This window comes from Schistocerca nitens, chromosome 7 (genome assembly GCF_023898315.1).
Source record: "Schistocerca nitens isolate TAMUIC-IGC-003100 chromosome 7, iqSchNite1.1, whole genome shotgun sequence".
Classification (NCBI taxonomy): Eukaryota; Metazoa; Arthropoda; class Insecta; order Orthoptera; family Acrididae; genus Schistocerca; species Schistocerca nitens.
Genome location: NC_064620.1, coordinates 504455319 through 504480044, shown reverse-complemented (window position 1 = coordinate 504480044; position 24726 = coordinate 504455319). Strand labels below are relative to the sequence as shown.

Below are 24726 nucleotides of genomic sequence, written 5' to 3'. Positions count from 1 at the left end.
GTCAGTGCCCATGGAGTGTAAACGTGTGGTGCGGGGTAGTAAACCATCAGTTCATAGTTTCATTTTTTATAGACAGAACACTGATCGTGCACAGGTACCACAGCCTCCTAACCCTTTCCCTGTACTTTATGCCTGTAGACTTGTTTCTGTGGGAAAAGCTGAAAGACGCTGTCTAAAAGACAATACCAACGACACCCAGTGATTTGCAACAATGAATTACTGCAACCTGCTCAAACCTCTCCGCTGAAATGCGCCATGTGCACCAGTCGTCCATACCATACTGGAAGGACATATTGCCACTGCCAGTGGCCATTTTGAACACAACATGTGATGATCAGTTGTCTAGTTGCTGGTCAGTTCTTTAGTGTGTACTACCACAGGTATTGGACAAGTGGTAGTATGGGGACTTTTCAGAATATATCTCATGAAACAATCATACTAGAATCCTGCAACAAACACTACTGACATTCTTATTTATCCTAATTTTAGTCTGCTAATGCCAATAGACATTGTTCCATTTAAAAATGTGAATGTTTGCACAAAAAATGGACTTCCTAAGTAGTATTACAATCTGTTTAATGGCTAACAATATGGGGTACCTGACTACCAATTCTTTCTGTGAAAACCACACATCAATAGCACTTTCCACTTCCAAAATATTTGCAGTGAAAGTGTTTTTGATTCACCCTGGATAAATATGTATAGAAAGACGATCACTGGGAACTATGTTAAATGATATGTTAATATATATTTTTATGTAAAATTATATCAATTCCGTTTCTGAATATTTGTATTTATTGTGCTCCAATTTTTTCATTTCATCCATTAACTTGTGGTGCCATGTAAAGTCTATACACAGCATGTTCAACACTTTCCTTAAGTATATATATATTTATTTATATCTGTGCCACTACAACAGTGTTAATTGTTAATGTTGTTTTACATGTATCAATTTATGGTTTGTAATACACGTCTCTTATTTAACTTTTAACTGGCTGGGTGGCCATTAGCTCCCCGAGGGCGAATAAATAAATAAATGATCTCAGACAGAATAAAAAACAGGTAATATAATTTTTTTTTCCTACCTACCTGGCAGGAGGGACTAGACTTTTGGTCAGGTGAATACAGGGTTATAAATACAAAATCAAGTAGGGGTAATGCAGGAGTAGGTTTAATAATTAATAAAAAATAGGAGTGTTGGCAAGCTACAACAAACAGCATAGTGAACGCATTATTGTGGCCAAGATAGACATGAAGCCAACGCCTACTACAGTAGTACAAGTTTATATGCCAACTAGCTCTGCAGATGATGAAGAAATTCATGAAATGTATGATGAGATAAAAGAAATTATTCAGGTAGTGAAGGGAGACGAAAATTTAATAGTCATGGGTGACTGGAATTCGACAGTAGGAAAAGGAAGAGAAGGAAACGTAGTAGGTGAATATGGATTCGGGCTTAAAAATGAAAGAGGAAGCCGCCTGGTAGAATTTTTTTACAGAGCATAACTTAATCATAGCTAATACTTGGTTCAAGAATCATGAAAGAAGGTTGTATACATGGAAGAACCCTGGAGATACTAGAAGGTATCAGATAGATTATATAATGGTAAGACAGAGATTTAGGAACCAGGTATTAAATTGTAAGACATTTCCAGGGGCAGATGTGGACTCTGACCACAATCTATTGGTTATGTACTGTAGATTAAAACTGAAGAAACTGCAAAAAGGTGGGAATTTAAGGAGATGGGACCTGGATAAACTGACTAAACCAGAGGTTGTACAGAGTTTCAGGGAGAGCATAAGGGAACAATTGACAGGAATGGGGGAAAGAAATACAGTAGAAGAAGAATGGGTAGCTTTGAGGGATGAAGTAGTGAAGGCAGCAGAGGATCAAGTAGGTAAAAAGACGAGGGCTAGTAGAAATCCTTGGGTAACAGAAGAAATACTGAATTTAATTGATGAAAGGAGAAAATATAAAAAATGCAGTAAATGAAGCAGGCAAAAAGGAATACAAACGTCTCAAAAATGATATCGACAGGAAGTGCAAAATAGCCAATCAGGGATGGCTAGAGGACAAATGTAAGGATGTAGAGGCTGATTTCACTGGGGGTAAGATAGATACTGCCTACAGGAAAATTAAAGAGACCTTTGGAGAAAAGAGAACCACTTGCATGAATATCAAGAGCTCAGATGGAAACCTAGTTCTAAGCAAAGAAGGGAAAGCAGAAAGGTGGAAGAAGTATATAGAGGGTCTAACAAAGTGTGATTTACTTGAGGGCAGTATTATGTAAATGGAAGAGGATGTAGATGAATATGAAATGGGAGATATGATACTGCGTGAAGAGTTTGACAGAGCACTGAAAGACCTGAGTCGAAACAAGGCCCCGGGAGTAGACAACATTCCATTAGAACTACTGACAGCCTTGGGAGAGCCAGTCCTGACAAAACTCTACCATCTGGTGAGCAAGATGTATGAGACCGACGACTAACCGTCAGATTTCAAGAAGAATATAATAATTCCAATCACAAAGAAAGCAGGCATTGACAGATGTGAAAATTACGGAACTATCAATTTAATAAGTCACAGCTGCAAAGTACTAACGCGAATTCTTTACAGACGAATGGAAAAACTGGTAGATGCCGACCTCAGGGAAGATCAGTTTGGATGCCTTAGAAATGTTGGAACACGTGAGGCAATACTGACCCTACAATTTATCTTAGAAGAAAGATTAAGGAAAGGCAAACCTATGTTTCTAGCATTTGTAGACTAAGAGAAAGCTTTTGACAATGTTGACTGGAATAGTCTCTTTCAAATTCTGAAGGTGACAGGGGTAAAATACAGGGAGCGAAAGGCCATTTACAATTTGTACAGAAAGCAGATGGCAGGCATAAGAGTTGAGGGGCATGAAAGGGAAGCAGTGGTTGGGAAGGGAGTGAGACAGGGTTGTAGCCTATCCCCGATGTTATTGAATCTGTATATTGAGCAAGCAGTATAGGAAACAAAAGAAAAATTCTGAGTAGGTATTAAAATCCATGGAGAAGAAATAGAAACTTTGAGGTTCGCCGATGACATTGTAATTCTGTCAGAGACAGCAAAGGACTTGGAAGAGCAGTTGAACGGAATGGACAGTGTCTTTAAGGGAGGAAATAGATGAACATCAACAAAAGCAAAACGAGGATAATGGAATGTAGTCGAATTAAGTCGGGTGATTCTGAGGGAATTAGATTAGGAGACACTTAAAGTAGTAAAGGAGTTTTGCTATTTGGGGAGCAAAATAACTGATGATGGTCGAAGTAGAGAGGATATAAAATGTAGACTGGCAATGGCAAGGAAAGCGTTTCTGAAGAAGAGAAATTTGTTAACATCGAGTATTGATTTTACGTGTATGGAAGTGAAACATGGACGATAAATAGTTTAGACAAGAAGAGAATAGAAGCTTTCGAAATGTGATGCTACAGAAGAATGCTGAAGATTAGATGGGTAGATCACATAACTAATGAGGAGGTATTGAATAGAATTGGTGAGAAGACGAGTTTGTGGCACAACTTGACTAGAAGAAGGGATCGGTTGGTAGGACATGTTCTGAGACATCGAGGGATCACCAATTTAGTATTGCAGGGCAGCGTGGAGGATAAAAATCGTAGAGGGTGACCAAGAGATGAATACACCAAGCAGATTCAGAAGGATGTAGGCTGCAGCACATACTGGGAGGTGACGAAGCTTGCACAGGATAGAGAAGCATGGAGAGCTGCATCAAACCAGTCTCAGGACTGAAGACTACAACAACAACAACAACATAGATTCTTTGATCTGTCAGTTCCATGTTTACATTATATGATACTTATCTTACATGTGATCAGAAATTACCACTGTACGATTTGACTGCATTAGCATACATGATAATCTGTGTACTATGAGGTAGGATGAAATTCATAACCTATCATATTAACATTTATATTGTTGTAACTGGGTTCTAGGTATAAATACGGTTCTTAGCTTTCTAGATGCACATCAAGCTGAATATCCTAAAATTTATAACTGGCACGTATGCCACTGCTATACAGATACATGATGTAAGTAGACTTGCGTTTCTGCTATTATGTGTACAGTTGTCAGGCTGTAGAAATTAATGTACATAGAGTTGTCTGTCACTCTGTATCAGACTCCACTGATGATGGGTATACACCCAAATACTGATTTGGCATGTAAATATTTCAAATGCAGCTCATGATGTTCAGAACAAATCGTTTAATAAACAGTAAGAGCCGCCTTTCATTATCTAATGAAGTCTAATTCAGAGAACAGTATTTCAGATGGTAGTTTAATAGTTGCATCAATTTATTTCGTTAAAGCACATAAAGTGTAAACCAGAGTATATGACTTTAAAATAATGCACATTCTGTGGTTGTGCATTAGCCAAAGATAAGTGAAATGCAAACTAATAACAAGCATAGGCACTGACAGACGTTGGCTTATACTGGTTACCTCTTTTTCCGAACTCCCGACAGCAGGATGAAGGTAAATTCAGCAGGATATAAAGACAGTGCAGAACCTAACTTTGATTCAGAATAAAAATCATTTGTATATTGTTTTATTTTGACATTGCCAATTAGAACATTTATAATAAATCATTGCAAATTCATACATTGAAGGTGCATTGGGTTGAACAATTTCGTCAAACACTGATACTGATATACATATTCCAGCTACAAGCGAGTGACATACTGCGTACATTCGCTCAGCTGCTGATGCAAATTGACACATTACATGAATTTAGTGCATGAAAGATGAGCATTCACGAAGATATCATGTAGTACATGTAAAAGAATACTGTTAGATACACAAAAAATACATAAATGCAAAGACCAAAATACATGAAGAAACAATAACATATGGAAGAAGACCGTTAGCCAGCATTCCAAGAAAAAAATTGCACTTTTTCTTGTCTTACAACATTACTTTCACAGTGATTAGATCAAACATCTATCGATAATCTATGACAATAAAAGCAAAATAGTTTGCTGAGGTTATGAAAAGCCACAGGTACCACGACAGCTAAAGATAAACTTCCTGAAATAAGTGTACAGTCACCTGGAGCTTCCACACCATTATCATACTCACTTTCTTGGACTGGTACTTCGGCAAGAATTACATGATTTCATACAAATCACATTATAGCTACAAAGTAAAGTGAAAATAATCTAATTATGAGAAAAATACTGCCAGTGTCATGCTTCAGAAATATTGTGTCGTAACTAGTTCATGTTGCTGTTGAACGAAAGGGTCAAAATTTCGCTATATTGATGACTCCAGACAACTTTCTTTCTTCAAAAGAATTGAAACACATTGGTCATTAAAATAATTGTATAACTACAGCTAATTTTCTCACAAAAAAATTAATATTTCAGAGTGGACCACAGCAGGATCAAAGCGCATTTTTTTTAGTTTCATACAAGGAATTAAACTTCCTAATTTCATAATTATCATGTCTGGTCTAGTTCCTTCGAAATGGTAATATCTGACAAGCTACTAGGAAACTTGGAATTATTACATATGGTGATGACAGAAAGGATTGTTCTTTCTTTGAGACTGATCGCAGTAGACAGTAGACGCACATCCCTGTGCAAAGACAAAGCACAAAAACGCCAGACGAAAACTGAAACAGACTAATTGTTCTGTCAGTTATGAGCCTCCAGCAGCTTTAATGTCATACAAAATTTAACGTTCCCACCAACAGATTTACCAGCATGTGAACAGTGCACAGACTGATGTATACCATCGACTGTTAACACTGATGATCTGCGCTTAAATGAACTTTTTTTTGTTCTGAATGAAGCCAAGTGACAAACTACAGTAAGGACAGAAAACTTTGACAGCGTAGATTACCACTAAAAGCTAGCATGAAATATGGCTTACTTCATAAGTTCCACAAATCACTGTACACATTTTTGTTGGTTACAGCATAAATGAACACAGCACTTACCCTTACGAAGAAACAGAAATATAGACTATGACTGTAGCAGGTTACTTGGCAGCCACTCAGCTAACTTTGCAATCACAGACACAAATCTTAATCAGTACAGGCACAGAGCAAGTCTTAACAGAATGAGGAAGTCAGTCTGAGCTGACCAAGGATGGTGATTAGTGCCTGGTCTGCAGCAAGTTAAACTACTTGCTTGTAGAAAGTGACATTGCTATTGAAGAAGTCTAATAGCTGAATGGATGGATTAAGTGATTCTGAATACAAAACAACTCATTTCTATTAATCTGGTGACCACCAGCTCTTCTTTATTAAAATAATTTGGTCCTTTGTTTTTGGTGTAGTTAATTTGAATTCCCAAGCCTAGACAAATGCTACGCATGTTCTATGTTAATTCGACCGTCCACAGACGAAATATTTGTATAAAATTGTTCTGCCTCCCTAATCGGAGACGAAAGTTTATAAACGGACATATTCCATGTCTCGATGTGGCAAAATCAAAACTCCCAAGAACAGGAGTTGGTTAGCGCTGATGACATCCTTCGGCGCTGCTGACCAGTGGGGTTGAGACTGCTGCTGCTGCTGCTACAACAGGTTGCAGCAGTCACCGCCTCCCCCTCCCCTACGATTATCACGCTTGCGTTGGCTGCTGTCATCGTTGTAGTTGGTGGTGCTCGACCAGTTCGCGTTGTCAGCAGTTCCTGACAACAGAAGAACAGATGTTGAAGTGCTGCTACTTAGATGTGCACTGGAGCCACTCATTAAAACTGGAAACTTTTCACTACAACAAGCTTCAAACGTCTAATTATGCATAGAATGGATACAGGGTGGTTATAATTAGACTGTCGCCTCCTGAGAGGGCTGCTGAGCCATGGCACTTGAATCGATATATTGCTCGCGGGCTGGTTCGCGATCTTGGGTAGAATTCAGCTGGCCATGATTTGGGAGTAGTTCGAGAGAGGGCGCGAGGTAGTACAGTCAACAAGAGTAAAAAAGGGCGAATATGGGTCAAAATCGTGTACTCGCAATTTTTGTACAGTGGTAGGACGAGTGTCATGAACAACATACTGAAAATCTCACTTTGGGGGCAAGGGGGGTGGCGTTTCAAGATCACTTCATGTTTTTCTTTAATATTTCGAAAACAGCAACTTCTATCGAAAATATTTCCTAGTACAAAATTAAACTACATTAAATTATCTACAAGAAAGGCCTTACCCATTTTTTCCTAGGACTAATAGGACTAATAGTTTCTACATTGCAGGGAATGGAAAAATCGCATAATATTGAAATTTGTCATTTAATGGTACAAATTAATGTTTACAGTTAAATGAAGTATTAAGACTAAATATTAACCATCCAGTAGTCACGTGAATTTCTGCTACATTATTGGTTGTGTGGGTGTCACCCACCACTGTTTACAACGTTATTTTAACAACTAAGAAAACAAAATTGAATATATAAATCCATAATTCAATTTATTACTCAAATCGACACATGAATATGCTATATGTATCATAATATCCACAAATAACCTATTTTAATGAAAACAGACAATAATGAACTTACATTGCAGTAAAAATGAATAAGAAGTGTAGTTACTGAACCTTTATACGAGCTCAGTAATACAACAATTAAATCAGTATTCCGAAAATTACTTTTTGACACATATATTATATCAGTCCACAATGTCCAAACATTTGAAACAAACACCCTTCAACTGATCAGGGCATGTCCATTTATCACACCTAACATACCATTTCCTGATTTATTTACCCCATGCCCGACCAAACTCGTAACACCTTCCTCTTTTGCCCTTTCTTTCCTCTTGTGGCTTTTGTTTTTGGTTTTTCTTTTACTTTAGGGCGCAAAAAACCACTGGAGTCATACACGCCCAAGTCAAGACTATAGAATATGAAGACAGTGAGTAGTTGAAAAATGACTGTACGTCGGTCCCACTGACATAAATAGAAGACAGCTAAAAATAGGCTTGTGGAAAAGGGCTAACAAAAGACACCATACGGAAACGGAGGATCAAGACTAAAAATTAAATGGCCCTCGCCATATTTCTGTGGCGGATAAAAAGTAAAACGTGGTTGACAGCCCGCGCGAAATTTGCTAAAACGGCTGATAACTCAGACGGCAAACCCAAGCGGGAACGTAAACGGTTAAAAAATGGGTAGTCCACCAGGAAGTGGCGGACGGTTAAAACTTGGGCGCTATGTGTACAAAGTTGCGCTGTAGCGCCACTTATCAAATGACAATGGCTAAAAAGGCAGCGGCCAATATGCAGCCTACTTAAAATGACTTCCTCATGGCGGGAGGGCCGAGAGGAGGTCGTAGTAGCCACTGGGAGAGGCTTAATAAGCCAGAGTTTATTCCCGTGAAGCGAGGACCATTGGCAATGCCAAAGGGACACCACCTCCTGACAGATGGCAACACAGAGATCGTTAGAGGGAATATAGGAACTCGTGGGCTGAGGTAAGTGGACTACAGACTTGGCAGCAACGTCAGCAGCGTCGTTTCCTGGCAGACTGACATGACCACCCACAGAAAAATCACACAGGCTCCACCAAGAGTGAGCAAGTGCAATTTTCCTGGACCCGCTGCACTAAGGGATGGGCGATGTACAGCGCACATAGTCTATGAAGGGCACTGAATGAGTCTGAGCAGAGGACACAATGGAAAAGTCTGTGTCGCCAGATGTACTCCGTGGCCTGATACAGGGCGAAGAACTCACTGTAGATAATGAGCAGCGTGCTGGAAGCCAATATAGAAAGACACGGGTGCCAACGACGAAGGCACACCCGAACCCATGTCAGTATGAGAGCCATCAGTGTATGCAAAGGTACTGTCGCGAAGTTCCATGTGAAGGTCATGAAACTGAAGGCGATAGACTGAGGCTGGAGTGGTGTCCTTGGGAAGCGAATGAAGGCCAAGGTTAACATGGGCCGCTCCACGAAGCCAAGGTGATGAAGGGTTCACACCCACCAGGAAAGGTGCAGGTAGTGTGAAGTTAAGCTGCTGTAACAAGTGTCGAAAACGGGCTCCAAGAGGTAACAGAGAAGCGGGACGCACCCGATACTGGCTATCAAAGGAATCATCAAAGAAGGAGGCATAGGATGGGTGGCCATGCATGGCAGACAAACAGCATGTATACCTGCTGAGAAGAAAGCCACAGCAGTAGGAGAGTGGTTGTTCAGTAGCTTCAGCAAACAGACTATCAACCGGGCTAGTGTAAAAGGTGCCCATGGCCAAACAGATGCCATGATGGTGGTAGTGTTGATGGATGGATGGATGGATATGGTGTTATGGGCGCTCAACAGTGTAGTCTTTAGCGCCCGAACGGAAACAACAACGGACGAGTGCCACTAAAATGCAGCAAGTGCAAAAATAAGACTAAAATTAAAGGTGACAGTCTACATAGGCAAAATGAAACACATAGCACATGTTTGGAACAGGCCTATTACAAGAATAAAAAGGAGTGGTCAGCCACTCGGCAACACACTAAAAATTCCAACCTAAAATTTTAGGCTGAAGCCCAGAAACATCACAGTACCTTAAAACTTTCTTGACACTCGCCTCGTCATCGGCTAAAATCGAGGGCAGATCCCCACTAATATTAACTTCCGCCCTGACAGAACGATATAAATCACACTCAACTAAAATGTGGCGTACAGTGATTCGTACGCCACAGGCATCACACAGCGGAGGTTCCTCTCGCCGTAGTAAAAACTTATGCGCAAGAGGACAGTGCCCTATGCGAAGACGTATAAGGGTCACTTCGTCACGCCTAGGTGACCGGCAGGAGGAACACCAAGGCTGGATGGTGGGTTTCACCAACCGCAGCTTATTTTCCCTCACCGCCAGCCATTCCTCCTCCCACAATTGCATATACTTCCGCCGCAGCACAGAAACGACGCCTTGCAAAGGAATGGAACATTGTGTCACCTCCGGTAATCTGCAGGCGTCCTTGGCAGCTCTATCAGCTTGTTCATTTCCCCGTATGCCCACATGCCCTGGCACCCAGCAAAAGGACACTTGCTTGCGCTGTCGTTGGAGGATGTACAGTTGGTCGTAAATCAGCTGTTCCAACTTCTCCGCTGGGTACAGGTTCTGCAGTGACTGTAATGCGCTCAGTGAGTCAGAGCAAAGTAGGAAGTGTTTGCCCTGAGTAAACCGTATCTGCTCCAATGCCTTCAGGACCGCGTGAAGTTCTGCGGAAAAAACAGTGTATTCCTGGGGAAGGCGAATCCTGATGACACGGTCGGGGAACACGACTGAGCAGCCAAGAAAATCCCCCTGTTGGGATCCATCAGTGTAGACCACTGTAAAATCATGATGCCTATCTAAAATGTTAAAAAACTAAGATTTGAAAGTAAAATCTGATGTACTGTCTTTCTTAAAATTTGCCAAATCTAAAATCAGTGTGGGCCTCTGGAGGAGCCAAGATGGATATCTGTTCCAACCTCGACGTGAAACATTAAAACCGGCCACAACCATCTCTAAAATGCAATCCTTTGCACGAATCCCATAGGGCCTTGTTGCTCGTTGCCGGTTGCGAAAAAGCCTTTCCAGTGGAGGCCGAGCAACAGTGTGGTATGCAGATGTGTACGGTGTGGATAATGTTTGATAGGCCTGGCGCACCATTAGTAGACGCCGCCGGAGGTGAAGTGGCGGTTCACCTGCCTCTGCACAGAGGCTCGGTATGGGGCTCGTTCTGAACGCCCCAGTGGCCAACCGAATCCCCTCATGGTGCACCACATCCAGTGGTTGTTCAGCAGCTTCAGCAAACAGACTCTCAACCAGGCTAGTGTAAAAGGTGCCCATGGCCAAACAGATGCCATGATGGTGGTAGTGTTGAGACAGTGTAAGATGGATGGACGTGCAGACACATAAACAAAGCACCCATAGTCGAGTTTCGAATTGACAAGGGACCGGTACAAACGGAGGAAGGTGGTTCGATCGGCACCCAATGAAGTACCATTGAGGACACGTAGGACATTGAGGAACTGCGTACAGTGGGCTGCCAGGTAAGACACATGGGAGCACCAAGAGAGTTTCCTGTCGAGTATGAACCCCAGGAATTTTTTAGTTTCAACGAGTGGAAGGGCAACGGCACAAGATGTAAAGATGGTGCGAGAAACCAATTACGTCGCCAGAAATTCATACAGACGGTTTTGTCAGTGGAAAAGCGAAAGCCATTGTCGGTGCCCCAGGAGTGAAGACGATCAATACATCGCTGAAGACGCCGCTCAGTGAGACAGGTCCGTGGAGAACTGCAATAGATGGCAAAATTGTCAACAAAAAGGGAGCTGGAGATGCCCAGCGGGAGATAGGTTGTTATAGGGTTTATGGTGATAGCAAAGAGGACGACGCTCAGGACGGAACCCTGACGTTCACCGTTTTCCTGGATAAAGGTGTCCGACAAGGCAGAACCCACGCGCACCTTGAAAACTCGGTCTTTTAAAAATGCCTGAAGGAAACACGGCAGGCGCCCACAGAAGCCCCCCGTGTAAAGAGTATGGAGGATACCAGTTCTCCAGCAGGTGTTGTAGGCTTTCTCCAAATCGAAAACATGGCTACAGTCTGGGATTTCCGCAGGAAACCATTCATGACATGGGTGGAAAAAGTAACGAGATGGCCAACTGCAGAACGCTGCACGCGACATCCACACTGTGCATTCGTCAGTAAATTGCGAGACTCGAGCCACCATACCAGCTGGGCATGAATCATACGTTCCATCATCTTGCAAACGCAGCTGGTAAAAGAGATGGGGCGGTAGCTAGAAGGAACGTTTTAATCCTTACCGGGCTTAGGTATGGGTATGACAGTGGATTGTCCGGGAAATGTGACCTCTGTCCAGATGTGGTTGTATTTATTAAACAGAAAGTGCTTGCCCACAAGAGAAAGATGCTGCAACATTTGAATGTGGATGGCGTCTGGCCCTGGGGCGGAGGATTGGGATGGACTGAGAGCATGATCTAGCTCCCTCATAGTAAAGGCGGCATTGTAGCACTCACGATTCAGAGAAGAGAAGGGTATAGCCTGAGCCTCCTCCACTCGTTTCCGATGGAGGAAGACAGGGCGATAGTGGGAAGAGCTCGAAACTTCCGCAAAATGTCGGCCCAATGTGTTGGAGATAGCAGTAGGGTACACGACGACTCTGCTACTGTCAGGCCGGAAATTGGCGAACGGATCTTGGTCCCATAGAGCTGTCAGAGGTTGATCCATACGACAGAGGAAGGGGTGGAACTGTTAAAAAAACTAGTGAATGAAATCCAGCTAGCTTTTTTGCTGTCCCGTGGAACGTGACGACGCTTTGCAAGCATCTGTTTATAATGAATGCACTTCGCCATCGTAGGATGACGGTTAAAAACGTGGAGAGCATGTCTCCGTGAGCGAACTGTGTCGTGGCATGCGTCAGTCCACCAAGGGACTGGGACACGACGTGGTAAAGAGGAAGTGTGAGGAATGGAACGTTCTGCAGCAGTAAGAATAAGGTTTGTGAGATATTCCACCTGGTCATCACAAGTGGGGAAATCTTGTTCGTCAAAGGTAGCCAGGGAAGAGTAAAGCTGCCAGTGAGCCTTAGTAAGCTGCCATTTGGGCGTGCACACAGATGGGGTAGGAGTCAGCAAACTGTTAGCACATGGGAAATCGTGGCTCGAGTATGTGTCAGAAAGAACGGACCACTCAAGACGATGGGCAAGCTGGGCAGTGCAGAAGGATAAGTCCAAATGGGAATAGATGTGCAAGGAGTCGGAAAGGGAAGTAGGGTCTCCAGTGTTAAGGCAGAAGATGTTAGGTTGGTTAAGAAGGTTAACCAAGAGGGCACCTCTCTGTCAGGTCCTGGGAAACTGCAAAGGGGATGATGCATATTAAAGTCACCGAGCAGTAAAATTGGGGGGGGGGGGGGGGGTAGCTACCCAATAAGCTGAAAGAAGTCCGCCCTGGTGACACTGAATGATGGACATAGATGGTACACAGGGAAAAAGTCAGGTGGGGAAGGAAAAGGCGAATTGAAACAGCTAGAAAACGGGTAGTCAGGGAGATGGGTTGACTATGATTGTCATCCCGTATGAGCAGCATGATGCCCCCCAGAGACGGAAAGCCGACCTCAGGGGGACGGTCAAAACGAATCAGTAGGAAATGTGAAAGTGCAAAGTGGTCGTGAGGGCGCAATTTCGTTTTCTGAAGGCAGAGTACAAGGGGATGGCAGTGCGGGGTAGACGTGCGGTCTCAGACATCTCCCATCAGAGATTTGAGTCCACCCTCGAGCATGGGTGAGTGTGTTGTCCTTAGCATAAGTTAGTTTAAGTTAGTTTAAGTTAGATTAAGTAGTGCATAAGCCTACGGACCAACGACCTCAAATTTCCTGTTTACAAGGGGACGCTGCAATGCTAAAAGCAGCCATAAACCCCCTTTGTGGGACCGCAGGCCATGAAAGTTCCATTGGAAGAGAGTTATGATGTGGAAGAGGTGTAGGGGTATCACATCAGCGGCTGCTGAGTGACAGCCGGTGAAGAGTCGCTACTACAGGGCACAGAAGCAGGAAGATCCTGCTCCATGGGGTGCACGGACACATTGGCTTGCTTGTGCTGTTGTTCTGTGGAATCCAACGCTGAAAAACGGTTGGTGGTGCGAACAGCCGACATGGAGGCCGGCCGGGCTAAGGTATAATGTGGCGACACTGTCAAAGGGGATCTTCGAGTTGGCGAATGAGAAGACCGTTTGCCTTTGGTGGACTTCTTCGAGCCTTACCGGTTAGGGGATGACTCGAGTGTTGTTTGGCTGGAGGGACACAGGAAGTCTTCAAGGGAGTACTCCTTCTGTCCTTACCGGCCTACTGGTTGTGTAGCTGGTGGTTTCGGCCCTTGAGGCCAGAGTTTGACGGCTTGTTGCACAGCTGGACGGGGGATGAAGATGCTACCTTGACACTGGGCGACTTCACGACCTCAGAGATGAATTTGAGGTGGCATGTCTGTGTGGCCATGTCCTTCATGGAGAGAGAGATAACAAGAAAAGAACTATATGTGCCAGGTGGGAGAATGCATGGTTTGCAACTAGCCAGTAACTTACGAGCTACTGGGTAGGACACTTTTTCCTTTATCCGGATTTCTTGTACAGCTCGCTCATTTGGCTGGGTGACGATACTAGTAGCAGTGCATTAGGTTCAGAATACACAGCCGGACTGTGATAATTTCATATCCTGCTTTGATCTTGGACGGAAGCACTATTATATCAAACTCTTGTGTCATGTTTACAGTCTTCTCCGTTCCATGCAATGCAAGGCCATGCCTCCTGATCTTAGGTACCTGTGGTGCTCGATATCTCCTTTATATCAGGGGCTTTGTAAGTTCCTATGCATTATTGGTTAGGAAAGTAGTTATTTTCATGGCTTTATCTCCATTTTTACTGAATAAAAATCTGAAAAATATATAACTTAGCTATTGACATAGAAGCGGAAGTGGTAACACCAATTGTTGTGTTAGTGATAATTGACAACAATAGCACACAATGTGGATAAACGTATTTTTACACTCCCTAACAATAGCCACGTTCAAACATCAATAGCGAAATACTGACCTTTAAAGTGGAACTCGAAGCTTTACAAATTCACATCTGTGGAAAATCCGTACAGGCAACAACATAACAGAAAGAAAATCGCTGGGTGACACCCGCACGACAATTCAAGAGTTAAGTGTCTGTACAATACCCCTCCCACTGAGCTATAAATTGTGTTCTTGGGCTGTGACTGCTAGTGTTGGAAAGGAGTGGCGGTGGAGGGTAGAAATGTGAGGGAAGGGAGATCGCCAGAATGAGGTGACTAACTTCTTTCATTTGTGTGTCTGCAAAATGAAGAGTGAGAAACTATGTCCCTACTCTCTCTACATCACTATCACAGGAAACTACTACACGCTATTTCAAAATCATAACGACTCTTCCGCAGCACGCCTTGCAAATCATTAGTGTTTCACTGTGCAGACACACATCGAGAGTGTTTATTTTCCACAACATGCGTTGTACACAGACGCATCTAGGAAGTATTTATTTTCCACAAAATGTGTTTGTTGTGGACTGACAAGAGCAGCCAGTCCACAATGAAGTAGCCGATAGGGCACGCGTCAACTCACGCCGTCTTGCGTTAAATCTGAAACAGGATATGTGGTAAAAGCTATAAAGAAAAGAACGGAGCTTCTCATATACTTATCTTTAATTTCTTCTTGTACATCTCTATGGTGAATACAAGTGAGACTCTCTCCAGATATGGATAACTGCGCCTTGCTAGGTCGTAGCCATGGACTTAGCTGAAGGCTATTCTGTCTCTCGGCAAATGAGAGGAAGGCTTCGTACGTCTAGTCGCTAGCTATGTCGTCCGTACAACTGGGGCGAGTTCTAGTAAGTCTCTCGAGACCTGCCTTGTGGTGGCGCTCGGTCTGCGATCACACAGTGGCGACACGCGGGTCCGACATGTACTAAGGGACCGCGGCCGATTTAAGCTATCACCTAGCAAGTGTGGTGTCTGTCTGTGACACCACAGTGTTAACCCTAACTGGAATACAGAAATTAGTTACTAATGAGACTACACATATGTATGAAGAGAGTCTACGTAAATCTCCGCACACTGCCTTGCTCTGCTAGTCATCCTGTATGACTGTTTTGACTTTCTCCTGGGTAAAGGTCAGTTACCCCACCTCCAGAACTGCTCGCTCGTCAGTTTACATACACAATAATCGGCGAATCTCTCCCCAGCAGCTGGCAGCTGTGGCCGAGCGGTTCTAGGTGCTTCAGTCCGGAACCGCGCTGTTGCTCCTTAGGTTAGTTAGGTTTAAGTAGTTCTAAGTCTAGGGGATTGATGACCTCAGATGTTAAGTCCCATAGTGCTTAGAGTCATCTGAGCCAATGGGAACGCTAGACGGTAGAATTCGATTCTGTCCTGTCATGCTATTCTGCTCGTCGTCCGGTGCAGCACGCTGTAGCGAGTAGTTTCGCAGACATTTATCTAGAGAGCAAATGAAGACTTTCGACCACCAAGGATCGGTATTATGGTGAGATTACAGCCAGCCGCAAGCATTGTGATTGCCTTCATATGACTAGAAATTACGGTAGGCATCACGTTAGGTAAAGACACCGGTTCGCGTGTTTTTGCAAAATATTTTGTCTGCGTTCGCATTTTACTCCATTCAGAACAAACGGTGACCGGATTCCCTCGCCGTTTTAGGACTCTGTAAACTCAAGTGACTTAATAGTATTTTTCCACTCATTGCCAAGGTTCCACACGCTTTGTGACATTATGTCTTTGGTGATCAGAGTTGTTGTTAGAAAAGATGTTAACTATTCTTAGTCGATAATTATTCGTCGCCACCATGACGAAGTTGAATTATTGATCTACTGGTATATTATACTGTTTATTTATTGCAATTAGATTTCACAAATTTATTAATTCATGCCTTTTCCTCGTATTACCAATTTCAGACCAATTTCAGCCACATATAGTTGGCTCCATGTTAGGATTCTCATATACTTTCAAGAGGTGGTGTGCTTTAGTTGGCTGTAAGTTAGGATTCTCATACACTTTGAAGGAGTGGTGTGCTTATTGCCTTTGCTTGGAGCTGAACTGAAGATTACAATGTACATGCGTTTCCCGTTAGAGAGTTTCTCGTTTTATAAAATTTTGTAAAGTTAAAGAGGATGCAGTTATTCAGAGATTTCTTGCTGCTGAGACTACGTGGACCATTGGGTTCACCACACAGGCTAAATATTTATGGTTTATTAGGCAAATTATTTTACAGATGGCAAAGGCTTTTCTCTCTGAAGAAATCTGACTTATAAGGTGCGATTTATAACACTCGGAGCTCCGATTTATAGCACTTGGTGGTCGTGTTGTGTATAGTTAACTGTGTCACGAACGTGTTCAAATTTAATTGTGTCACTTTCAAGTAATTCTCCCCTTTTGTTGCGCCTTGAGTAAGTTTGCCATCTCCTATCGTTAGTGAAATCGTCAGTTTCTGTTATACTTGGCTCACATTCACTTTCTGGTGGCAAATTTCAGGGCATGAAGTGTATTCGTCACTTTCTATGTACACTCACATTTAGTCACAATAGGATAGTGTGTGTCGTGTTACGTTGCGAAATAACTCATTTCATGTTATTATATGGGCTTGGATGTAGTCGTAACACCCTTTCTGACCATATTTTTTTACGGGTATGTGAATGGTAATTCTTATTTGGAAATGCAAACGTGGTTAATGCCTTAGCTCAAAGACAAGGAAGTCACGGATCACATATGATTACAACAAGACTGAGCTTCAGTAAACTTCACAAAACATGTGCGTGAGTTCCTTAATGGACAATTTTTAGGCTGCGGGATGGAGCGTGTTCATAAGAGCCTCTACACCCACTGAGACGACCAACACGATGTTCAGACCTTACCTCACCAGACAGCTCAATATGGGGAATGATTTAGTTCCATGTGACTTAACCTCGGTACACGACTAATGAAGAATTGTACAAAAGATCTATAATTCTTCGCGACCAGGTGCTCAAAATAAGAGAGGACGCTTCACCTGCAACCTGTATGTGAAACTTAACAGATTTAAGTGTTCAGAAAAGGCTATCCAGTCTAAAGTCTAACAGATAGCAAGAGGGCCACTTTTTTGCGGTCCAATCACCGGCGTTTTTCTTGCAGCTCGGTTTTCAAACCGTCCAATAACAATGAATAATTTGCACCTGTAACAGTTTTACCCTTTTCCAGATAGTAATGAAGATTATCCCTAGCGAATCCCAAAAGACAGTCGCCATAACCTTTCCGGCCGAAGGACTGGTCTTCGCCTTTTTTGGTGCAGATTCTCCCTTGGTAACCCATTATTTAGATTGTTGTTTGGTCTGAGGAGTATAGAAATGTATCCATGTTCCATCCACAGTGACGAAACGACGCTTAAAGTCCTGCGGATTCTTCCTGAACAGCTACGAACCATCCTTGCAACACTTCACACGATTCCGTTTTTGGTCAAGCGCGAGCAATCGCGGAACCCATCTTGCGGACAGCTTTCTCATGTCCAAATGTTTATGCTAAATATTATGTACCCGTTGAATCGAGATGCCCACAGCACTAGCAACCTCATACACCTTAACTCTTTCGTTATCCATCACCATGTCATGGATTTTATCATTGACTTCTGGAGTCGTAATCTCCACAGGGCGTCCAGAACGTTCAGCATCACTTGTGCCCATATGGCCACTCCGAAAATTTTGAAACCACTTATAAACTGTTCTAATCGAAGGTGCAGAGTCATCGTAATGTTTATCAAGCTTCTCTTTAGTCTCCTGAGGCGTTTTGCCTTTCATAATGTTTAATCACCACACAAAATTCTTCTTCGTCCATTTTTTGACAATCACTCGACTTCCTTGATTCACACGAATGCCAAACACAAAGAAATAGACCAATATGGATGAAACTTGGTGTGCGTTCTTTCCAAAGATGCTATACCAGGTAGTGAAGGGGGAGTTTCCAAGTTACACGTCAGCCGCTGCAAGTTCGTAAATTTTCACCCTGTACGAAGGCTGGGAGGCGTGATTACACAACGTGATTGGGTGGGGTAACAAATTGAGCTCGCTAATTGAAAGATGAAATGACGGGAATTTCAGCGCCCTGGAGGATAGTGTAAGGTACAGTTTAACTTCCATGTCGAATAGACCTTCCTCGCGGTCCGATGCTCGAATATTTAAGCACCCTCTGCACTTCTCTTTCCGATCGCCACATAGTAAACAGACCGCACCTCTGCAAGACAATTAGCACAGGCAACAGGCGCCGAGCGCAGGAAAATAGACTACATCAGGCACCGAGTCTGATGAGGATTAGGTTGAGAGCATAGAAGGAGAGCCTCATTTTCAGTCATTCGTATATTTCAGATTCCTATATTTTGGGGCCAGTATGAGACGACACCATTTGCGTATCAAATTTCTGAAGCATCGAAAAAGCCTTTGGAATCGTAAATCCTCAGATGGTCCGCAAAATGTCATGGAGGACACGGAGATGAATAGGTCTGCGAGAAACGCACGTTGGTGAACACACAGGTATGCTGGATCTGTAATTTTTACATGTAAATACTCCAATACACAATACACTGTTTTGAATTATGCATTGTTCATTATAAGAATCAACATAACATAAACGAACACAAACGTGATGATTGATCAGCAGCCGTAGTACAGGTACACTGGTATTGTTACGCGGTTAAAGGCGCTACAGTCTGGAACCGTGTGGCCGCTACGGTCGCAGGTTCGAATCCTGCCTCGGGCATGGATGTGTGTGATGTCCTTAGGTTAGTTAGGTTTAAGTAGTTCTAAGTTCTAGGGGACTGATGACCTTAGAAGTTAAGTCCCATAGTGCTCAGAGCCACTTGAACCATTAGCCATATTGTTACGCTGTTGTAAGTAGGTCCAACTTATGTATTAGACATCTTATTACTGAGTAAAGCTAAATGAAACTTAAGATATTATAATGTATTAACAGCCATTAAAGTTTTTCTAGATCATGCGTTAGCTACGTGGTTTTTATTTCAAGAATCGTTTACAGTCACAGTCTCTGTTCTGTTGTGTTCTGAGTGTCGCGCTGTATGAAAATGGTTGACGCTGCTTCGTGCTCCCGTGGAAGTTCTCATTGTTTTTCTCAAGTTTACAGAAGATATCGGCTTTGAAGCTTCCCAAGCAACTGCATTTACTACAGTTAAGGATTCGTAGCTGAACCAGTAGCGTTATGATACATTCTGTGGATCGATGGTTCAAATCTCACTTCGATCGTTCTTTTTTTCGTTCCCTTTGGAACAGCTTCATCTTTTAAATGTAAAATTCATCAAATTTATGCTAACTGTCACATATCTAAGCATCATTGTTATGAAAAATTCACGTGTTCTTGTTTCTAATTACGTACCGTACGCAGAATTCCAGTATTCATTGCAAATATAAATTCTTAATAATCGACTGAAAATAAATGTTGTTAAGAAAACATAACGAATTAAATTATTAGGACAAAAATGAGTTTCAAATACCCTTTATTTGGACTGTTTCCATTATTTTATACCACAGATGTGGTCTCACATCAGCGAGAGTGATAAACGTCATAGAAACATGGAAACCAATAATTTTCATAGCGTCCAGCACACCATATGAATGGTTCTTTTTTACACATTCCAAGGCACCTCATCAATATGAACACAATTCATCTGGCCAAGGATTTGTCGCATCTACATCTACATTTGCATCTGCCACGTAGTCTGCAAACCACCGTGAGGTGCATGGCAGAGGATACGTCCCATTGTACGAGTTATTAGGGTTTCTTCCTGGTCCATTCATGTATGGAGCGCGGGAAGAATGATTGTTTGAATACCTCTGTGCGTGCAATAATTATTCTGATCTTATCCTCATGATCTCTGTGTGAGCGATACATAGGGGGTTGTAGTATATCCACTGAGCGTGGAGTGTGCAGGAACTTTTAACTATACAGGTAATACAGAGGGGTCCACAAAAATGTATCCACTGTTTAAAAGTCCATAACTTGCAAACTAATTGACTCATTTTTGGTGAAAGGGTAACTTAAAGATATCACTGTATGTGTTCGAAATGGTCACCATTAACATCCACACACAAACATTGCCGCTGAACTGCAGCACGAACTACTGACTGCAACATGTTCAGTTGGATATTTGCACATGAATATACGATGGCTTCTCGAAATTCATCCAATGTGCGTGGCTTTTGTCGACAAACAACGTCCTTTAGTGGTCCCCACAGGTAAAAGTCCAGAGGAGTTAGGTCTGGGGAACGTGGTGGATACTCCACAGCACCTCTACAGCCTATCCATCTTCCTGGAAGATTTTCGTTCAGATACGCCCTAACACGCTTTTGGTAGTGGGCTGGGGCACCATCTTGTGTAAAGTAAACTCTTCCGTCTCCATAAAGTCTCGGATGGCAGGTAAAATGGATGTCTGAAGCTTCTGAAGGTACACCCCACCGGTAACTGTGTCGTCAAAGAAGAATGCCCCAATCAAACCCCGGTAAGACAACCCACACCACACATTTACTCCTGGCAAATTCACGGCTTTGTCTACATGGACGTTCGGATTTTCGGCGGCCCAGTAGAGGCATTTGTGGCGATTTACTGTACCACTGAGTTTGAACTGTGCCTCATCAGACCACACAATCATAAACTCTTCATCCTTGCGCACCATGTTAGTAAACCACTCGCAGTACTCCATTCTACGATCTGGGTCGTCCTCGTTCATTGCGTGTAGCAATCGTGGGATGTGGCACTTCCACTTTGCTGTCTTCAAAATTCGCCGAACACTTGAGCAACTCACCCCAATTTCACGGGCACACTGTCTCACAGACTTCTGTCGTGAGCGAGTGAATTGTTGTAACACACGACGGGAGTTAGCTGGACTTGTTACCGTTACAGGTCGTCCAGATCGTTGTTTGTGTAAATCTTTAATACAGCCTTCGGCTTCATATTTGTCTCGAATGCGACGAATAGTTAAACGTATCGGTGGCTCTGTTTGATACTCATTTCACCATTGCCGTTCAATCTCATTAATGTTTTCGTACTTAAAATACCACTTCAAAACTGACTTCCTTTCATCGAATGTAAGCCTTGCGCCAGCCATGTTTACTCGAGTAACTAGGTGCAAAAAAATGGTTCAACTGGCTCTGAGCACTATGGGACTTCTAAGTCTAGGGGACTGATGACCTCAGATGTGAACTACTTAAACCTAACTAACTTAAGGACAACACACACTTCCATACCCGAGGCAGGATTCGAACCTGCGACCGTAGTGGTCGCGCGGTTCCAGACTGAAGCGCCTAGAACCGCTCGGCCGCACCGGCCGGCCGGCTAGGTACAACTAAGAACAAAACACTGACTCTCTGGCGTGTGTCATCTGACAAAACAAAACAACGCAATACAACGCTTGTGTGGCGATTGCAGGAACTACAGACTATTACACTACCAAAGATGAGACAACTTCGTCAATTAGTTTGCCAGTTATGGACTTTCAAACAGTGGATACATTTTTTTGGACCCCTCTGTATTTAGCAGCCGCAGTCTAGTGGAGCAGCGACCACAGGTCACGTGGGATGCGGTCGCTTTCCACGTGGCTCCCACTCCGCCCTGCCCGTGGTCGCATTAGACAGCTCAGTTCACCTGTGTCAGCTCCGGCTCCAGCCCCATACGACTTCCACCAATCGTTGTTGTCAGTGCTGGACTCGGTCTTGTTGTCGCTGCCCCAGTGGCTGGACGTGTGGTTGCCACTGTCCCAGTGGCTGGATGAGTGGTGGTGGCTGTCGCTGCTGCCATGGTCTCCACCGCCGCCCCCACCGCTCCAGGAGGAGTCTCCGCCTCCGGAGAAGCCACCCCCACTGTCGCAACCTCCGCCGGTGTCCCCACCGCCACTGTCACAACCGTCACTCATCGAGCTGCTGACTGCAAAGTGATCTCAGCAATAACCTGAAAAAGGCAGAAAACATAGTCTAAGAGACCAAGAGATGAACATACTAAGCAGATTCAGAAGGATGTAGGCTGCAGTAAGTACTGGGAGATGAAGAAGCTTGCACAGGATATAGAAGCATGGAGAGCTGCACCAAACGAGTCTCAGGACTGAAGGCAACAACAACAACAACAAAAAAGGTGGTTTTTTTGTGTGGAAAGGATCCACAACGCCATAAAATGATTCTACGACTACATTCAGAAGCAAAGAAAAGTGTGCTGTCGATGGCACTTCGTGTGCGAGTACAATTTACCTTCCCATTCAAAATTCGCAAACAGAATACAGAAAAAGCAAACTTTGTTTTTAAGTCTCTGATTCCCGATACATGAGAGCTGGCCGGGACGTTGTAGAACTATGTTTCAGTCAAGCCTGGAAGTGGGGTTCCCGAGTGGAGGTATTTGTGAGGGTATTTCCAGTTCCAGAGTCACCTGATAAACAGAAAACCCTCCTGAAGATCTTCGTCGAATCCGTAGAACTATATCTATTGGTTCAAATGGCTCTGAAGACTATGTCACTTAACATCTGAGGTCATCAGTCCGCTAGAACTTAGAACTGCTTAAACCTAACTGACCTAAGGACACCACACATATCCATGGCCGAGCCAGAATTCGAACCTGCGACCGTAGCGGTCGCGCGGTTCCAGACTGAAGCCCCTACAACCGCACCACTATACCGGCCGGCACTATACTTATTTTAATACATTTCTGCGGCAACGCTGTCCATTATACCAGAAAAAAAATTAAACTTTCGTTTGTCTGTATGTACGTACATTGATGGAAAACAGAGCAGCACCAAGGAGGGATTGTGCAACACAAACGAAAATTGGTAGGCATGTTTCTACATCGGGAAGATGATGTATGTTCAAATTTCTCACCAGTCGCATAAGAGTAGTAGCGCCACCTTCAGTCTTCTGACTGGCTTGGTGCGGCCCACCATGAATTTCTCTCCTGTATCAACCTCTTGATATCAAGAGTAGTGCCGGCCGTGTGACCGAGCGGTTCTAGGCGCTTCAGTCCGGAACCGCGCTGCTGCTATGGTCGCAGGTTCGAATCCTGCCTCAGGCATGGATGTGTGTGATGTCCTATGGTTAGTTAGGCTTAAGTAGTTCTAAGTCTAGGGGACTGATGACCTCAGATGTTAAGTTCCATAGTGCTTAGAGCCATTTGAACCATCAAGAGTAGCACTTGCAACATACGCCCTCAATGAGGACACAAATGAGGTCTGCTTTAAATACCTTTGAGATTGGACAGGATGAGTCGATGTTAGTCAAGAATGCCTTTGAGGGGCTCCGGAAAGGCTCAAAATCATGAAAAGTTCAATTTTTACTCTTTTGCGTTTTCTGAATCTGCAGACTATTACCTTTTAATAGATATATAATTTATTCAATTCCGAAGACTACAACTATTTTTAATTTTTTTTGAAATGTGTTCTACATGGGCGTGACCCACTGTGGCGCTGTTAAACTGCTGTCAAATGATGGTATTATTAACGTCCGTGTTCATCAGGTACATTTTAGTGATGTGAGATAAAGTATGTGTTGTGGCTAACCTGTGATGGTTCAATATATATCGCTGGTGTGATTGTCGATTGTTTCATGTTTATTTACTCTGTCGTTATCTCGAAAATATTCGTAATTAATTCTGTTTCTTGAGTCTCTGTTTTGTTGAAGTATAATAATGAGTAAAAGTAAAGTTATTAGAAATCCTCTGAAGGCTTTTAAGAAAAGGAGAAATGTTGGAAAGCCAAAGGTATGTGTTATTACTGTAAACAATAAAGACGATGAAAATCCCCAACATAGCTTGTGTCCCAAAGAAGAAGACAGTTGGTGTAAATATAACAAAGGTTTGCTAACTGGTGAAGTGTACACTCATAAGCATAGTCTGCCTCATGCAATAATGGAGGTGATAAAACCTATTTTCAGAGACTTAGCAGCACCTGAACTGTTGAAAAAGTGTATTCAGGGAAAAACTCAAAACCCCAATGAAAGTGTAAATAGTGTTATATGGTCGAGAATCCTCAAGACTGTATTTGTTGGAATAGAAACACTTCACTTTGGTGTGTATGATGCTGTTGCGACTTTCAATGATGGCAACATTGTAAGGTGCAAGGTATTTAGAAATATGGGAATGAAGATAGGTTCTAACACGGTATGAGCGATGACTGCTTTAGACAAGGAACGCCTTCGGGCTGCAGACAGGGCTGTA

At 43.1% G+C, this 24726-nt stretch overlaps 1 protein-coding gene across 2 annotated transcripts in view; it reads right to left on the bottom strand.

Annotated features, from left to right (window-relative positions):
• Positions 1–4576: 4576 nt before the first annotated feature.
• Positions 4577–24726, bottom strand: part of LOC126195159 (uncharacterized transmembrane protein DDB_G0289901-like) — a 114008-nt gene continuing 93858 nt past the window's right edge. For both annotated transcript variants that reach the window (XM_049933666.1, XM_049933667.1), the window contains exons 2-3: positions 22180–22482; positions 4577–6682 (exon numbers count right to left, since the gene is read on the bottom strand). In XM_049933666.1, the coding sequence (XP_049789623.1) occupies positions 6567–6682; positions 22180–22447 (384 nt within the window). In that variant the 5' untranslated portion in view covers positions 22448–22482 and the 3' untranslated portion in view covers positions 4577–6566. The remainder of the gene's footprint in view (positions 6683–22179; positions 22483–24726) is intronic.